The sequence below is a fragment of the Marmota marmota genome, unplaced genomic scaffold, assembly GCF_001458135.2.
Source record: "Marmota marmota marmota unplaced genomic scaffold, marMar, whole genome shotgun sequence".
In the NCBI taxonomy this organism is placed as follows: domain Eukaryota; kingdom Metazoa; phylum Chordata; class Mammalia; order Rodentia; family Sciuridae; genus Marmota; species Marmota marmota.
The window spans coordinates 56,152,674-56,172,532 of NW_026000174.1; the positions used below are offsets into that span (position 1 = coordinate 56,152,674).

At 39.9% G+C, this 19,859-nt stretch overlaps 1 protein-coding gene and 1 long non-coding RNA gene across 10 annotated transcripts in view; one reads left to right on the forward strand and one right to left on the reverse strand.

Moving 5' to 3' along the window:
* Positions 1-639: 639 nt before the first annotated feature.
* The window catches only part of Agbl2 (AGBL carboxypeptidase 2), a 53,792-nt gene continuing 34,572 nt past the window's right edge, over positions 640-19,859 (reverse strand). For all 9 annotated transcript variants that reach the window (XM_048788816.1, XM_048788817.1, XM_048788814.1 and 6 more), the window contains one exon: positions 640-831. In XM_048788816.1, the coding sequence (XP_048644773.1) occupies positions 695-831 (137 nt within the window). In that variant the 3' untranslated portion in view covers positions 640-694. The remainder of the gene's footprint in view (positions 832-19,859) is intronic.
* Positions 8,401-15,450, forward strand: LOC125612113. The gene is made up of 2 exons (XR_007342432.1): positions 8,401-8,510; positions 15,416-15,450. It is a non-coding gene; the product is annotated as an uncharacterized LOC125612113 (long non-coding RNA).

Below are 19,859 nucleotides of genomic sequence, written 5' to 3' on the forward strand. Positions count from 1 at the left end.
GGAGGTTTTCAAAACTGTATTGAAATATAAATACAATAAAACTGTATTGAAATATAAATATAAATTAACATCACCCTGTACTACCCCCAGAGCTAGGTGATACTGGGAGGCAGTTTGTAGAGCAGAGGGTACATGGGCTTTGAAGTCTAATGGACCTGGTCCAAATTCTACCTCTGCCAGTTAACTGTGTGACCTTAGATCACATTACCTCCTTGAACCTTACACAGATGAGTTTAGTAATAATGTTGTGGGGAATGAATTATATAATATGTCTACCTAGCCTGGCACACACACAAAAAGCAATATAAAAAAGAAGAAGGAAAAGGAGAAGAAGAAAAGTAAAGAAATCAAATGGTAGGTTTTAGAATTACAAGAAACTCCCAAGTTGCCTTTCACTAAATCCAGAAACATTAATTTTGGTGGTTATAGGGATTGAACCTAGGGGTGCTCTACTACTAAGCTACACTCCAGCTCTTTTTACTTTTTATTTTGAGTCAGGTTTTCACTAAATTGTCCAGGCTGGCCTCAAACTTTCGATCCTCCTGCCTCAATCTCCTGAGTTCCTGGGATTAGGCATGCGTCATTAGGCCTGGCTTCCAGAAACTTTTAGACATCAATCAGAAGCAGAGAGACAATTTCGTAAGGGGACTCTTTATTTATAGGTTTGTGCATTAATACTGTCAAAATATATCCATTACCTCTGTCCCACTGAAGCCTGTGGGCAACGAGAGGCACAGTGTAATTTGCAAGGGGAGATGGTTAATTCAGGCTGCTCCACTACATTCTCCAATGGTGCAGGGCGGAAGCTGCACAAGAAGTTTTGGGAAGACTCTGCAGAGGGGAGGGAAACGAAGACAGTATTATAGATAAGAGAAGTGCAGCAGGTACAGAACTGCTATGTTCAGCTGCTCAGGCTGTGCACTGCACAACTCCAAATGGGGCCATTCGTAAAAACTATGATCTGAATGGCATTCCCTGATATAGTTCAATATGGTGATCCTACAATGGCTTCTATCGGGTGACTCAAGTGGTGAGAAGAAAAGCCAAAAAGTAGCAGAACTAATTGGGAAGGGAAAGAACTAGGACAATATAATGTTACTGAAGTCAAGACAATTCCAGGTGTTTGTGGTGGCACATGCCTGTCATCTCAGCAACTCGTGACTGAGTTAGGAGGATCACAAATTTGAGGCCAGCTTCTGCAACTTAGCGAGACCTTGTCTCAAAATAAAATAAAATGGCTGATGGTGTAGCTCAGTGGTACAGCACCCTTGGGTTCAATCCCCAGTACCACAAAACAAATAAACAAACCCAAAATAAAACAAAACTTCCAAAAGGTCATTAATAGTGAAGCCCAGGAAAGATAAAGTGAGTTTACCAGTTAAGAGATTCCTGGCCTGGGAGGAAGTATGACTTGGGCGAGGTCAAAAGACCTCCCATTTTTCAATTCTGGTTCTTCTACTTGCTAGATGACCTTGTTGTTGTTGTTTTTTATATTAATACATTCATTTATTTATTCATTCATTTATTTATTTTTATGTGGTATTGAGGATGGAACCCAGTACCTCATACATACATGCAAGGCAAGTGTTCCACCACTGAGCTACAATCCCAGCCCCATGACCTTATTTTTAATCTCTTTGAGCTGAAGTTGGGTGAACAAACCCTCCTTCACTTTAAAAAAATTTAGAAATAACTTGGCATTCCCTGTACTCCTTCCTTTTTATTCTCCTTAGCCTTTATCATCTTTTGATGGACTGTATCATTCATTTTAAAAAAGGGTTTTAGCAGTACTGGGTGTTAAATTTTTTATTTTGAATCTCGCTAAGTTTCTGAGGCTGGCCTTGAATTTGGGATCCTCCTGACTCAGCCTCCCTAATAGCTGAGATTATAGGTATCTGCCATAGCTCCCAGCTAAAATAGTTTTTTTTCCTACTAAAAAGTCTGTGAATTTTATTATTTATGGGCTTAATTAGGACTATTATTTATTGACTTAATCAGGACTTTCTGGGTACAAATTCTTACCCAAACTGGTTGGGAGTAAAAGTGGGAAGAAGGTAATTTATTGACTCGCAGAAGTGCACTGGCTTCAGACATGGCTGGATCCAGGGTCTTAAAAAAAAAATGATACCTGGATTGAGTCTTTCTCAATTCTGCTTTCTCCTCAAGGGAGCCTCCTTGTATCTCCCACCTTACACTGTTACAGTCTAGGACCAGACAAAGGAACCACTTTCAACCCAAAAGGCCTATCAAACATCCTGATTGAATTACACACACGCTCCATAACTACTGGGTATGATAAGGCAGAAGAAATGTGCAGCTCAGTTGGGGCATGGGTCACATGTTTTCCCTTGGAACTGGAACAGAATATGAAATTGAGAGTGGCACAATTTTCTCCAAAGTTGGGCTTATGATATGTGTGTGCGTGTGTGTATGTGTGTGTGTGTGTATGTGTATGTGTGTGTATGTGTGTATATGTGTGTGTGTATATACATACATATACACACACACATACACACACACACATGACCAATGATCACCGAGAAGATAAAGTTAGTATTGATTTCTTAACTAAAATACTGCTATGAGAGTTAACTTATGCCTGAATTTGGTAGATCTTCAAAGAGTTGGTTCATGCTTCTTTAATCAGTCCACACAGTTGAGCCTATGATGAGACCCCTGTGTCACATTTTCAGAACAGGTTGCAATTCCTAGTGCTTCTTCACACACGCTATTATTCTACTGGATTGTTATAACAACCTTGTGAAGTGGGCTGGCAGGTGACTCTCTGTTTTTATTTTTTTTCTTAATTGAATTCATGTTTAATAATTACAGGCACTGTGCCCCTCCTTTCCCCTGCCCAGGCAGCAGCAGGGGTGGTGCAGGGGCTGGGGCATATGCCCCCAGCAGCAAGGACGGCAGTCCCAAGAATGATTTTCAGAAAATAAAAAAGGACCCCAGGGGCATGTTTTTATTTTTATTTATTATTTATTTTGCAGTACTGGAGATTGAGCCCAGGGTTTTAATCATACTAGGCAAGGGCTCTATCACTGAGCTACACCTCCAGCCCTTCCTCTTTATTTTTATTTATTTTTTTGGTACTGGGGATTGAATCCAGGGGCGCTTTACCACTGAGCTATATCCTCAGCCCTTTTTATTTTTTATTTTGAGACAAGATCTCACTAAGTTGGTTAGGGCCTTGCTAAATTGCTGATGTTGGCCTCAAACTTGAGATCCTCCTGACTCAGCCTCCTGGGTTGCTGGGATTACAAGGGTGTACCACTGCACCCTGCTTCTCTTTGTTGAAAAAGATGCAAAAATGATTTTGGAAAGATCAATGACTCTTCCAGGGTCACAAAGCTACTCAGTGTGGTCTTGCAACTAGACATAGGTCTTCCAACACAGGGCTGGGAGCTGAATTTCAGGAAAAAATATTTCATTTGGGGCCTGCAGAATTTGCAGTCCAGTTAGGGACACCAAGCTGTTGAGGACTACATCTTGTTGTAAATGCTTGCATGCAGAGAACAGAGAAATCCCTAAGGACTAGAGTTTGGAACTGATAGTGCTGTGTCAGAACTGAACTGAGAATTGAAGGAGAGAAAAGTGATCATTCACTCACTCAACCAACCAATATTCAGTGAGAGTCTCCTAGTTGCTGGTCCAGGCTAGAGAAAACTGCGTGAGCAATGCTGTGTGGCTTCAGTGGAAGGAAATTTGTGTAGCAGGGAGGGTTTGGAATTAAGGCAGGATAGCTGAGGAAGAAAGGTTCTGGACATGTTGGTTATGAGCCCTAAAGGTGTTTTCTTTGTTTTGTTTTGTTTTGCTGTGCTGGGGGTTGAATCCAGGGTCTCCAGCATGCCAGGAAAGCCCTCTACCACTGAGCCACATCCCCAGCCCTTTTTATATTTTACTTGGAGACGGGGTCTCTCTAAGTCGCTTAGGGCCTCTCTAAATTGCTGAGGCTGGCTTTGAACTCGTGATCCTCCTGCCTCAGCCTCCTGAGCTGCTGGGATTACAGGTGTGCACTGCCACACCCAGCCCCCCATAGTTTTTTTTTAATATTTATATTTTAGTTATTTGTAGTTGCACACAATACCTTTATTTATATGTGGTGCTGAGGATAGAACCCAGGGGCCTCCCACATGCTAGGCAAGCGCTCCACCACTGAGCCACAACTCCAGCCTCCCCACCCCCATAGGTTTTTAAACAGGGAATAGATAGTAGAAATGGGAAGGCCGCCTGGCTGGAAGTCAGAAACCCAGAAGTTCTGCTCTTGTTTGCTTTATGACCTTAGGTCCCTGCACCTCTCCAAGCCTCAGTTTCTCCAATTTGATCAAATAGGGAGGCTGAGGAGCTCCAGAGCACCATGCAGGGGGAGATCTGTGGGTTTACAGGGCTTCAGCAGTAGGCTGGTCCTGGGTTTGTCACAAGGATGAACTGAACAACGAAAATGCTATTTGCTTCTTTCCTGCCAGGCCTCACCTGCAAGCCTGCTCCTCACCCCTCTCCTCCCTGGGTCACACAGGGACCATCTTCTCCTTCGTGTTCAACCTACCACTTCCCCCACCCCTCTCTCTCATTCTCTTCTGTGTTCTGTAGGCTTTCTCTAGGCCTTGGCATTGTGCTTTCCGTCTTAAGTAATTAAATCTACTCCAAATGAGCTTCAAGAATAGAGCATATGTTTTGTATTACAGGAATTCAGGAGTTCAGGTGGCCTTCTGAGTTGGATTAGTCTGTGACTAAAGGATGTTATCAAGGGCTGGGAATATACTTCAGTAGTTGAGTGCTTGCTAGCATACCCAAGGCCATGGGTTCAATCCCAAGAAGTGCAACAGGAAAAAAAAAAATGTTATTGAAGTCTGCCATGGAACATTTGGCAATACCTGGAGATATCAGTAGTGTGGTTGTTAAGAAATTCTAGGATCAGGGTTGCTGAGGCACCAACTAAAATGTTCACTGCAGTGACCCAAGTCATGCCAGCGGGGGTCTTGAATTAAGTCTAAGAAGGACCACAAGGGGGCTGGGATTGTCGCTCAGTGGTGGAGCGCTTGCCTAGCATGCCTTGGATTCTCAGTACCATGTATAAATAAATAAATTAAATAAATAAAGGTCCATCGACAACTGAAAAAAAATTTTTTTAAATGACCACAGGGGTCTTCTAGCTAATGGGACAGGGAAACTCTCTGCTGGACTAGCACCTTCCTCCTTCTATAAGCTTCCTAAGGCATATCTAAAACTTATCTCACGCCTCTGAAGACCCTTTAATAGAGCAGCCTTTGCAAAGCGTCCATGACGGCTCCTCTCCATTACACTAAGTTCATGTGCTTCAGAAATTTATTTTCAGATCTAAGAGGGGCACAGGGCCATTCAGCAACTCAGGAGGCTGAGGCAGGAGGATCACAAGTTCAAGGTCAGCCTGGGCAACTCAGGGAGACCCTGTCTTAAAATTAAAAATGCAAAGAGATGGAAGTGTAGCGCGGTGGTAGAGCACTGCTAGATTCAATCCCCTGCACTGAAAAAAAAAATGTTATTTTCAGATCTCTGATGATGGGAGGTGTATTTATACTATATTCTCCCTTTCCTTCCTTTCTTTTTTTTTTTACAGTTATATAAGTTTTATTTACTTTTAGATATTCATTTATCCAGCAACCATACTGAGGAATGCAATTCTTTTTTTTAAATTATTTGTTTTTTACATACATGACAATAATGGAGTGCCTTATACTCATTCCTTTATTATAAGACAAGGATTCACTAAATTGCTGAGAGTCTCACTAAATTGCTGAAGCTGGCTTCACTTGTGATCCTCTTGCCTTTCCAGTAAGTGGAACTACAGATGTGCACCATGCAACCAGCAAAATATTTACATCTTCTAAAATGGTTCATAGCTTAAAAACAAACTTTTACTCTGTGAACTGTTTGCTTTATGTTTGTGTTTTGAAAGACCACACTTTATATTATTCTCTTATTCTCTATTTTTTACACAGTATCTATTGATTTCCTACTCTGAGCAATGTTAAAATAAATTTACATTCACTTCTTTCTTTTTCCCAGCTCCAATGGTTTCCCACTTCAAAATTTCACATAATTGATTTGTGCGTGTGTGTGTGTGTATGGACGTGGTACTGGGAATGAAACCTAGTGCCTCATACATGCTAGGCAGGCATTCTACCCTTGAGCCACATCCTCACACCCTCATTTCATGTTTTGAGTAGATGGATATTCTATTTACAAGACTGAAAAATGCAAATACAAAAGGTAAAGACTTAAAGCAGGTTAAAAAATAGCCCATATAACATGCAAAAAATACATTGGTATTTATATTAAAATATTTGGAAATATTTTAAAATATTTAGTGGTGTTTCCCTGTAATCCCAGTGGCTTGGGAGGCTGAGGCAGGAGGATCGTGAGTTCAAAGCCAGCCCAGGCAAAATTGAGGTGCTAAGAAACTCAATGAGTTATACAAAATTACATATAAGAGGTTGTGAGGGGAATGGGAAAATAAACAAGGAGAGAAATGAATTACAGTAGATGGGGTAGAGAGAGAAGATGGGAGGGGAGGGGAGGGGGGATAGTAGAGGATAGGAAAGGTAGCAGAATACAACAGTTACTAATAGGGCATTATGTAAAAATGTGGATGTGTAACCGATGTGATTCTGCAATCTGTATTTGGGGTAAAATTGGGAGTTCATAACCAACTTGAATCTAATGTATGAAATATGATATGTCAAGAGCTTTGTAATGTTTTGAACAACCAATAAAAAAAAAAGAGATCAGTCTCTAAAAAAAAAAAAAAAGAAACTCAATGAGACCCTGTCTCTAAATAAGATACAAAAAAGGGCTGAAACCCAAAAGACTTTAAAACAGCATTCTACAGGGACACAGTCACGTCAATGTTTATAGCAGCACAATTCACAATAGCTAGACTGTGGAGCCAACCTAGATGCCCTTCAATAGATGAATGGATAAAAAAAATGTGGCATAGGGGCTGGGGATGTGGCTCAAGTGGTAGCCCGCTCGCCTGGCATGCGTGCGGCCCGGGTTTGATCCTCAGCATGACATACAAACAAAGATGTTGTGTCCGCCAAAAACTAAAAAATAAATATCAAAAAAATTCTCTCTCTCTCTCTCTCTTTAATAAAAAAATGTCCTTTCAGCATATTTCAAACATTGGTCAAAATGCTGTTCCTTCCATATCTGAAAAGTGTAAGAAAAGCAAATCTTTAAAAAAAAATGTGGCATATATTCACAATGGAATATTACTCAGTAATAAAAGAGAATAAAATCATGGCATTTGCAGGTAAATGGAGAAGATAATGCTAAGTGAAGTTAGCCAATCCCCCAAAACCAAATGCCAAATGTTTTCTTTGATATAAGGAGGCTGATTCATAGTGGGGTAGGGAGGGGGAGCATGGGAGGAATAGACAAATTCTAGATAGGACAGAGGGGTGGGAGGGGAAGGAAGGGGGCAATGGGTTAGAAATGATGGTGGAATGTGATGATCATTATTATCCAAAGTACATGTATAGAGACACGAAGAAAAAAAAGATAAACTAAAAAAAATCAAGTTTAATTTTATAATTAATAATTTTTAAAGCATGTATTTACCTATATTAAATATTTTAGCAACATGCTAAAAAAAAAAAAGGCTGGGAAATGTGGCTTGGTGGTTAAGTACCCCTGGATTCAAACCCCAGAACCCCCACTGAAAAAAAACCTGGAATGATTAAAAATTAGTTTACTATGATTAATATTGGAAATTAAATAATTCACTTTTTTGTTTGTTTTTGAAGTGCTAGGGATTAAACCCAGTGCCTCACAAACACTAGGCAAGTGCTTTACAACTGAGCCACATCCCCAGTCCCCAAATAATTATAAACATCCAATGATAAGTAACCCAGTTTTAAAGAAAAACCATAAAGGAAACTAGAAAATATCTCTAACTGAATGAAAGCAAAAATTCCAACATATCAAAATTTGAGATGCAGCTGAAGTGGTGTGTAAAGAAAAATCTATAGCTTTAAATATTTATTTTATTCAGAGGAACAGCGATTCAAAATCAATAGGCTTCCATTTCAAGAATCTACAAAAAGAAGATCAAATCAAATTCAAAGTAAATACTAGGGAGGAAATAATAAAAATCAGAGATCAAACAGAAACCAGAAATAATAGAGAAAATCAATGAAACCAAAAGTTGGCTCTTTGAAAATGAAAATGATAAAAAAAGCTGATGAATATTTGTTTAGAGTCATCAAGAAAAGAAAAAAGAGACAAGCTCCCCAAATAAAAAATTTAAGGCCTTGTAGAAATGAAAAAGTATCATAAAAAACTTTATGCCAAGAAATTAGATAATTTGGATGAAATACACAAATTTCTATAAAGATACAAATTATCAAAACTGACTCTCGTGTAGGGGCTGGGATTGTGGATTAGCAGTAGATCGCTCGTCTACCACGTGCGAGGCGCTCAGTTCAATCCTCAGCACCACATAAAAATAAATAAATAAAATAAAGGTATTCGGTCCAATTACAAATATATATGTCTCATGGAGAAATTGAAAAGCTGACCAGGGTATAACAAGCAAATTATTTGAATTATAATTAAAAATATTTCCACAAAGGAAAACCCAGACCCAAACAGCTTCACTTTTGATTCTATCAAATATTTAGGGGGAAAAATTAATATAGAAATCAGAGAAGGAATGAATATTTCTCAACTTACTTTACTAGATTTGTATTACCTTGAAACTCAAGCCAAAAATATTACAAGAAAAGGAAACTAAGGACAAATATCCCTAAACAAACATAGATCTAAAAATCCTAACAAAGTACTAGCAAGTTGAATCCTGCAGGTATTATACAACATGACCAACTTGGATTTATCACATAAATCCAAGGTTGATTTAACATCTGAAAAATCAATTCATGTGATACACCATCTTAATAAACAACAAAACCATACAATCACTTGGCATGGTGGTGTATGCCTGTGATTCCAGCTACTCAGGAGGCTGAGGCAGGAGGATCACAAGTTCAAGGCCAGCCTGAGCAACTTAGTGAGAACCTGTCTCAAAATAAAAAATGAGGGCTGGGTTGTAGCTCAGTCGTAAGGCGCTTGTCTCACAGGCAAGGCCCTGGGTTCAATCCTCAGCACCACATAAAGACAAATAAATAAAAATAAAGGTATTGTATCCATCCACAACTAAAAGAATAAAAATAAAAGAATAATAAAAAATGAAAAGGGCTTGGGATATAGCTCAGTGGTAGAGTGCCCCTAGGTTCAATCCCCAGTTCAAAAACAAATACCCTCTACATAATAATCATCTCAATAGATGAGAAAATTGTTTGACAAAGTTCAATACTCATTCATGAAACACATTCAAAATAACTATGGGGCTGGGATGTAGCTCAGTGGTAGAGCCCTTGCCAAGCATGCATGAGAGCCACAGGGTCCAATCCAGAGAACCATGAAGCAAACATACTAGGGAGAGAATGGATTATCCTCAACATGAAAAAGGGCATCCATGAAAAAACTTTAGCTAATAAAGATACATGATATAGGATCAATATACAAAATTCAACTGTATTTTTATATACTAGCAATAAAAAAATCAGAAAATGAAATTAAAGAAATAATTCACAATAGCATAAAATAAATACATAGGAATAAATTTAACAAAAGAAGTGTAAAACTGGTTCACTGAAATTTACATAAGATTGTTGAGAGTTTTAAAGATCTAACTAAATGGTGAGACATACCATATTCATGAATTGGAAGAACTGAAAATGATAAAATGGTAGTTCTCCCCAATTTATCAATAGATTCAATTCAACCCTTATGAAAATTCTGGCAGGCATTTTATTGTAGAAATTGACAATTCGATCCTCAAATGTATACGAAAATGCAAATGACCTAGAATAGCCAAAACAATTTTCCAAAAGTAGAACAACTTGGAGGGTTTACATTACCTTATCTGAAAACTAAAGATACAGTTTAGGGCTGGGGATGTGGCTCAAGCGGTAGCGCGCTCGCCTGGCATGCGTGCGGCCTGGGTTCGATCCTCAGCACCACATACAAACAAAGATGTTGTGCCTGCTGAAAACTAAAAAATAAATATTAAAAAATTCTTTCTCTCTCTCTCTTTAAAAAAATAAAAAAAATAAAGATACAGTTTAAATAATGTCAAGATGGACATAATATTGGTGTCATGGAACAGAACTGAGAGTCCATTAAAATGTTTAATTTTTATTTATTTATTTATTTGTTTGTTTGTTTGTTATTTATTTATTTATGGTGCTGGGGATTGAACCCAAGGCCTTGTACATGCAAAGCAAGCACTCTAACAAATAAACTATGTCCCCAGACCCATTAATGTTCAATTAATTTTTAACAAAGGTGCCAACAGAATTCAGTTGGGAAAAAGATAAACTTTTCACAAAATGATGCTGGGACAATTGGCTACTAATATATAAAAATATGAACTTATACAAATAATTAACTCTACTATATACAAATACTGTACTATATACTATATACAAATAATAACTCATACTATATGTGTGTGTGTGTGTGTGTGTGTGCTGGGTAAGGCAAGCACTTTACCAACCGAGCTATATCACCAGCCTCCTAGCTGTATTTCTGCAGTGTTATTGGGGCCATGTTTGAAGGTGTCCATATGCTTTCACAGAAGGGGAAGGGACAGATTAGACAAGTGTGTCAAGAACCATGTCAGTAGTTTCTGTCCTTTCTGGAAAACAAAGTATAGCAGATAGCAGATACTTCTGGGTCATTTGGCTTCCAAGTGAGGCAGATAAGAGAAGAATCTGCTCTGTAGGTCCAATCTTAATTTTTTTTTGTACCAGAGATTGAACCCCAAGGTGCTTAAACTGAGCCACATCCCCAGTCCTTTTTAAAAGTATTTTTATCTTTTTTTTTTAAAGAATTTTAATATTTATTTTTTAGTTATCAGCGGACACAACATCTCTATTTGTATGTGGTGCTGAGGATCAAACCCAGGCCGCACGCATGCCAGGCGAGCGTGCTACCGCTTGAGCCACAACCCCAGCCCAACTTGGTAGCTTTTGAAAATACCATACATAATTACTAATGAAATATGTGTCCTGGTTGGGCACTGAGCAACTTCATTTGGCTACCAAATTGGACAGTTCTGGACTGAGGTAGATCTAAATTCAAATCTTCTCTGAGCTGGGTATGGTGGCACAGATCCATTAGGCCAGTTACTCTGGGAAACTGAGGCAGCAGGATCAGAAGTTGGAGGCCAGCCTGGGGAACATAGAGAGACCCTGTGCTAAAATAGAAAGGGCTGTGCATGTATCTCAGTGGTAAAGTGCTGACCTAGCATGCACAAGGCCATGGCTTCAGTCCCCAGTACTACAACAAAAACACACAAAATAAACAAAACAAAATTATCTGAATCCAAGGTTTCTTATCTGTGGAAAAAGGGGCATAATAGCTATCTTCCAAAGGAAAATAAAGTTCTTGAGAAATAGTGGGCCTACTCTCAATGGTGGCTATTATTAAGGGAGGTGAAAACTAAAAAGGGAGGAAATGAAGACACTAAGGAATGGAAGCTTTACAGGAACTTGGTTAAGGGTTTCCTGCTTTCTTTAAAGACAGGAGAAGGTTGACATGTTTTTAGCACTCACAGAAGTTGCTGGTGGAGAGGGACAGAGACAGAAGAGGGACTAAAGCAATGAGGAAAGCTTGGGAAGATAACGTGGGGACATGGAATCGAAGCATGAGATAGAGAGATTAGACTTAACCCCAAGTTGGGCATGTTTATTCTGTAAGAACAAAGGAAAGGGAGGCAACTGAATGCTGCCCACTCACCATCCCTGAGTGATTCTGTGAGCCAGGCACTCCACTGAGTGTAATGCAAGCATTCTCTCCTCCATTCCACCCAACCTGGAAAGGGGGGTCCTGCTAGTGTTTCCATTGTGCTGAGGAGGAAATTCAGTCTTTGGGAGAGTAACTTGCCCAACATCACAGAGCTGGTAGAACCTAACATCACAGAGCCTTTCAACATGGGCACCCCGATGCCAGAATCTAAATTCTTCTTGGTAGAATGTTCCTTCTTTGCCATTGTCTGATGTTTCCTTATGATTAGATTCAGGGCATGCATTTCCAACCAGAATACTGCGTAAGTTATGTGTCCTTCTCAGGCTTCACATCAAAACATATAGGATGTCCATTAGCTTCTCACTGATCGCCTGGGTAAGGTGCTGTCCAATTTGTCCATTATATATACTCATTATTTTTCCCTTTCCAACTAATAAGCAATCTGAGGAGACACTTTAAAACCATATAAATATCCTTCTCCTCATATTTCCTCCTAAATTTAGCATCGTTAGAGGATTCTTGCCTGACCCATTTTAATATGAGAGTTGCAAAATGAAGAATTCCTGACTCTAGAACTCCCTCCACACTGACCATTGACCCCCAGATTCATTCTCCTTGATGAAGAGCTCTCCCCCACCTTCTCTCCCTTTCTCATCAATATGAACTCGTTGATACCCAACTTTTTCAATAGGCTACAATTTATTAATGTCCTTAATCTTCTTGGTGCCTAATGATACAGATTTGGCTGGTAGAAGCCCCTTTAGGGTCGTTCCTTATTCTGTGACATGCCTCCTGTTTTTAAGTTCTTTTATATCTTTTGGCATAATGACATGTTTCAGGCTCCTCATCTCATATCTATAATGCTCTAGTCCCAGAATCAATCAGTTCTCTAATGAACCCTGATTCTTTTCAGTGGGAATGGTATTAAAAACCAAGATCTCAGTGCAAAATGTGCTTATTACTAATAGGATGTATTTGATTTATAGGCCCTTTTAGCAGACAAAGCTGAATATACATACATACATACATATATATACACACACATACATATATATATGTATATAAATTCAAAAACACATATGCACATATATACTTGTATGTGCATACATCTGTATATTCATACATATACAATTAACCTCCCAAATTCATGGGTTCCACATCTGTAGAGTCAACCAACTGCACACTGAAAATACTCAGGGAAAAATCTGCTTCTATACTAAATATGTACAGAATTTTTCTTGTTATTATTTTTTTAATATTTATTTTTTAGTTGCAGTAGGACATATACCTTTCTTTTTATTTATTTACTTATATATGGTGCTGAGGATCAAACCCAGGGTCTCACACTTGTTAGGCCAGTGCTCTACCGCTGAGCCACAACCCCAGCCCTTTCTTATTATTATTTCCTAAACAATATGGTATAGCAAACATTTACATAGCATTTATATTGCATTAGATATAAAGTAATCTAGAGATTATTTAAAGTATATGGAAGGGTGTGGGTAGAGTATAGGGAAATACTGTATCATGGGTTCAGTCCCCAGTACTGCAACAAACACACACAAAATAAACAAAACAAAATAAAATTATCTGAATCCAAGGTTTCTTATCTGTGGAAAAGGGGGCGTAATAGCTATCTTTTTTTTTTTTTTCGGTGGGGATACTAGGGATTGAACCCAGAGCCAACTGCATGCTAAGAACACTCTCTACCACTGAGCTACACCCCCAGCCTACACCATTTTATGTAAGGACTTGAGCATACTTGGACTTTGGTATATACAGAGGGTCCTAGATTCGACCCCTCACAGACATGGAGGGATAGATGCACACATTTTGGAAATCATGAGTTCATACAGATACCTCCAATTCCACTGAATCCATTCTCATAGTGGTTTTTTCGTTTGTTTCCCTCTGTACATTTTTTCTTAACAACATCAACACATTTATTTATTTGTTCCATCATATAATACATGTAAAACAGTTTTGGAATAATTTTGCCAACATCACAACAAAAACAAACTTGCATGGGCTGGGGATGTGGCTCAAGCGGTAGCGCACTCGCCTGGCATGCGTGCGGCCCGGGTTCGATCCTTAACACTACATACAAACAAAGATGTTGTGTCCACCGAAAACTAAAAAATAAATATTAAAATTCTCTCTCTCTCCCTCTCTCCCTCTGTCTTTAAAAGAAAAAAAACCTTGCCAAAGAGAGTTCTGCAGTTTACTCCAACCCCCCCCCCACCCACTCAAGCCTGGCTGTGAACCACCGCCTCCTAGCAGGGCTAAGCTGGAGGAAGGTGGGAGCAGAGAGGAAGCAGGGGACTTGAAGCAAGGGAGAAAGTGTGACCTAACCATGGAGGAGGAAAAGCAAGGGAATTTCAGTTTTAGAAAAAGAGGAGACATTTCAGAGCTGGAGGAGATATGTGTGCCGTGGCCCTGGTCCACTCAATAGCATGTTTTCCTGCAGCCATCTTGGCAGCCTAGGCATGAAAGTAGAGAAGACAGATGGTTGGGAAGCTGGCTGATCCAAAGCTGGGGAACTACCAGGTGGATGTGGCAGAAGGGCAGAAGGTGAGGACACTGGGATGCTGGCAAGTGAGTGACTGATGTCATGAATCCTGGAGTCTGGGCTGAATGGGGGAGGAAGTGAAGCCACCGGGGAGAAAGGGGAATGAATGGGGCTGTGAAGAGGGTTGCTGGACTGGCTCTGGTCACTGAATCCAATGATCTAGGACTGGCCAGTCCAGGGGGCTATGAGATGAAGTGACTTGTAACAAAATTAGTTGGGGATAACATGGCAGTGGGTGTACTCAGTGGATACTATTTTTTCTTTTTTTTGTGTGATGCTAGAGATTGAACCCAGGGCCTTGTGCTATATCCTCAGCCTGGGGGTGTACTCAGAACAATCAAAGAGACCTTGTTCCCTCAGGAACCAGAGATTGAGTGTTAGTAGATCTAGGTGGTCTAGGCTGAAGAGGGACTCCTATTAAAGGCACATTATTGCAGTGTTATGACCAGTAGCTGATGAGTGTTCAAATACACACTCTTTTTTTTTTTTTAATTATTTTTGTAGTTGTTAATGGACAGCATGCCTTTGTTTTTTTATGTGGTGCTAAGGATTGAACCCAGTGCTCACACATGCTACAGTTAAGCTACAGCCCCAGCCCCATACACACAGTTTTGTGAAAACAAAGAGACCTTAGAGATTGGTGACCTGCATAGTCACTTTACTTTATTTTTATTTATTTATTTAGGTACCAGGGATTGAACCCAGGAACACTTAACCACTAAGCCACATAAAGAACTTTTTATTTTTTATTTCGAGTTGCTTAGGGCCTAAATTGCTGAGGCTGGGTTTGAACTCACAATCCTCCTGCCTCAGCCTCCAGAACCTTTGAGATTACAGGTGTGCACCACCACACCTGGATGTCACTTCACTTTAAAAGGTCAGGAAGTGAGGGGCTGGGGTTGTGGCTCAGCGGTAGAGCGCTTGCCTGGCACATGCGATACCCTAGGTTCCTTCCTCAGCACCACGTGAAAATATATGAATAAAATAAAGGTATTGTGTCCAACTACAACTAAAAAATAAATATTTTTTTTTTTTAAAAAAAGGTCAAGAAGTGAAGGTCCAGAGCAGTTAAGCAACTGTCCTACCTCTCCCCACCCCAATCTGGGGGGATTCAAACCCAGGGGTTCTAACTGCTAAATTGGTAGCTCTTTAACCCACTGCTGCATTCTGAAGCTCACAAAATGTCTGATGGGCTTGTTTTGTATGCTAGTTTTGGTTCTCCACTTGGACTTGAAGCACAGGGGCAGGAATGGAAGCTATGCATCACTGTTCTCTCCATAGTTCCCAAATCAGTCCCTGTTCCGATTCTTTTATTTTTTGGTACTGGGATGGCACCAAGGAGTATTCTACCACTGAGCTGTATCACCAAACTGTTTTTTATTTTATTTTGAGACAGGGTCTCACTGAGTTGCCCAGGCTGGTCTCAAACTTGCTATCCTCTTGTCTCAGCCTCCCATGTAGCTGGGACTACATGGGTGTGTCACTGCGCCCAGCTCCACACATTCTTTTTGGTTCATGAATTAGTGGGAATAGCCTGTATCTTAGGGTAGAAGTGCCAGCAAGGAGTCAGAATTTGTAAGCAGCATTACAGATTATCTGAAATGTTTGGGGCCAAAGTGTTCTGGATTTTATTTGTTTGAATTTTGTATATGTACATATACAGAAGGAGGTATCTTGGGGATGGAAACCAAATCCAAACATGAAGTTCATTTATTCTCATATATACCTTATGCACATAACAAGAAGGTACTTTTATACACCATTTTTCTTTTTCTTCTTTCTTTTTGGCAGTGCTAAGGATTGAACCTGGGGTCTTGTGCTTAGAGTTTATTGCTACTGAGCTACATCCCTAGCCCTTCTTTCTTTATTTTTTAAACAGGGTCTCACTATATTGTCCAGGTGGATCTCAAACTCCTGGGCTCAAGTGGCTCCTGTTCTCAGCCTCCTGAGTAGCTGGTACTACAAGTGCATGCCACTGCACATGACATTACACTATTTTTAATAATTATGTACAGGAAACAAAACTTTATGCTGGGGATGTGGCTTAGTGGTGCAGTGCTTGCCTAGCATGCGTGAGTCTCCTGGGTTCAATCCCCAGCATCACATACACATACACACAAGTTTGTGTATTGCAGCAAGAGGGGCTGAGAGGATCTCTTCCCCCTTGGGGACACTGAATAAACTTGATCACAACCCATAACATGAGGTCAGGCACAGAATTTTCTACCTGTGGTATCATGCTAATGCTCCAAAAATTTCAGATTTGGAAGCATTTCAGATTTCACACTTTGGGATTAGGGATGCTTAACCTATATTTCTTTCTGTATTCTTAGGGGATTTTCCTTTCTTCTGACCCTAATTAAACTCTGGACATGTGGTGTGCAGTTTGTCACTAGAGCTTTATAAACATACACATTAAAACAATGCCTCTCAGAACCTGCTTTCATGAGGAAGCTTGTTTTTCACAGAGCACATGACTCAGCTGCACAGTGCCAAGGTAGAACCCATTCAACAGGGGAAATAAATACGGGGTTTCTTACTAGTTGATCACACAGTATGAGGGTGAAGAAAAAGGGATAAAGATGTTGGACTTTGGCAACAGAGGTGAGCTTGCCCTCCCCAGAATAATCTGCTATGAAATGACATAAATGACACTGGTTAATTTAATTTAACAAACCCTCGCCAAGTTGCACAGTTTGTCTTTGTAATTTAAAGAACAGCGTAGAGGGCTGGGGTTGTCGCTTAGTGGTAGAGCACCACATAAAAATAAACAAAATAAAGGTGTTACATCCATCTACAACCAAAACAATTAAAAAAAAAAAAAAGGACAGAGTAGGCTCTGTAACTTCAAAGTCATCTTATGCAGAAGGTGCCAAATCTCTGTGACCTGGAAACATCTCTGCTATTCTACATAATGAAACCAGAATTAGTCTGAGAACAGCTTGGAAAAACAGAAGTTTGTAGTTCTATTTCTGCAAAGCAGAGCATTTTGTGGAGTATTCTTGCCAATACTTGCTTCTATGGTTTAACTGTGTGCACCAAATCTCATGCATTAGAAATTGGGTCCCCAGGGAAGCAGCATTAATGGCACTGAGAGGTGGATCAAGGGAGTGGCTTTGTTATAAAAGCAAGCTCTTTCTGGCGTGCTTGCTCTACCTTTCCATGCGAAGCCCTGCACTACTCTGGGACTCTGCTAAGTCCCCATCAGCAACAAGGCCCTCACCAGAGCTGGGGATGTAGCTTAGTCATAGAGTGTTTCCCTGGAATATGCAAGATTTTAGGTTTGATCTCTAGCACTGAATAAAACAAATAAATAAACAAACATAAAAAGGCAACCCTCACCAAATGTGGTCACTAGACCTTGGACTTCCCAACCTCTCAAACCATAATACATTTCCTTTTCATAAATTACCCAATCTATGGTATTCATTTATGGCAACAGAAAATAGAATAATATAGCTGTGATCAAATTTGGTGACAACATAACTAAAGCCAGTGATGATGGTCATTTCAGAGTGGCTAGGTATCCAGAAAATCTCCAGATCTCCAAAACCCTTGCACTTAATGACAAATGGGGGGAAAAAAAAACCTAGAATTTTTGTTCTCAAAATAGCCTCTATGTCTTTTCCTATGGTTAATGTTTCACCAAAAACATCTTAAGTGTAATGCTTACTGTCATTGCCTTACCTATTTATATTTATGGCACTTTCAAGAGGTGTTGTCACTTCTCCCAAAATAGAAAAGGGGCCAGTCTGGTGCATGACTGTAATCACAGCAGCTCAGGAGGCTGAGGCAGGAGGATCACGAGTTCAAAGCCAGCCTCTGCAATTTAGTGAGGCCCTAAGCAACTTAGCGAGATTCTATCTCCAAATAAAATAGAAAAAAAGGACCGAGGATGTGGCTCAGTGGTTCCCTGAGTTCAATACTTGGCACCAAAAAAAAAAAAAAAAAAAAGGATGTGCTGCCACTAGATGGTCAAATGACACCCATTAGTCCACATGGTTCAAAAAGTTGACCTGAGGGCTGGGATTGTGGCTCAGTGGTACAGAGCTTGCCTAGCCTGCACGAGGCACTGGGTTTGATCCTCGTACCACATAATTGTAAAATAAAAATATTGTGTCCACCTAAAACTAAAAAATAAATATTAAAAAAAGTGTTGACCTGAAATCCATTTTGAATCTTAAGAAATTACTTCTATTAGTGAATACACAGTTGGTTTATAAAGAAAACAAAGCACCAAATATATTCATGGTTCTTCCCCTATGCCCTTGACCTTCATCAAAAACTGTTGAATATAAGTTGTCCTTATATATCTGAAGACCTGATTAAAATGCTTATTTTCTGCTTTACTCTAGTTTCCTTCTCCTAGCTCATACTCAGTGTGATGAAGATGCGTCAAGCTGTTTCTCCAGCAGCCTGAGATGGATTTACACTGTGCAGGCCCGCCTGTTAGAATGCTATCAAAGCCTTTTTTTTTTTTTGGTACCAAGGATTGAAGCCAGGGCATTTAACTACTGAGTCACATTCTCAGACCTTTTACATTTTTATTTTGAGACAGGGTTTCTCTAAATTGCTTAGGGCCTCACTAAGTTGCTGAGGCTGACCTCAAACTTGCAATTCTGCCTCAGCCACCTGTTACAGGTGTGGACCACCACGCGCAGCTGCTGTTCAAAATTTTTTGTGTGGGTTTAGTACTGGGCATTGAATCCATGGGTGGTCTACCACTGAGCTTATATCTCCAATCCTTTTTTTCTTAACATTTTGAGACAGGGTCTCACTAAATTGCTAAGAGCCTTGCTAAAGTGTTGAGACTGATCGTGAACTTGCAATCATCCTGCCTTAGTCTCCTCAGATGCTGGGGTTATAGGTATATGCCACTGTGCCCAAGTGACATTCAAAAATTTCTAGCCAGAGTCACTCCTTTAGCCTCCTACTAAAGCTTAAGGAGAAATGACAGGCACATTGGCTCCTAGATACCATAGCATGAAAATTCCTATGTGGTACTTCTTCCTCATCTGAGGAGGAAAACTTGCCACACTCTTCTGAGAACAAACAAACAAATATCAATGCTTTAGAACAAATGCCACTTCAAATGAGCTGAACAGAGCTAGAAATTTACTATAATGGTCTTTTAGAAGTTACTATTGTTGTTGTTATTATTATGTATGTGTGTGTGTGTGTGTTGCTGGGAATTTAACCCATGGGCTCAGGCATACTAGTCTTTTAGCAATTATTTGATGTGATGCTTCTCCTGAGTTTCATAGGATTATCTTCTTTTTAACCCTTCAACACACATGCAAGCCACATGTTTAGGAAGTTTAGTGTTCAAAACACTTTCTGTGCGTGTGTGTGTGTGTGTGTGTGTGTTGCTGGGGATTGAACCCAGGGCCTTGTGCATGCAAGGCAAGCATTCTACCAACTGAGCTATATCCCT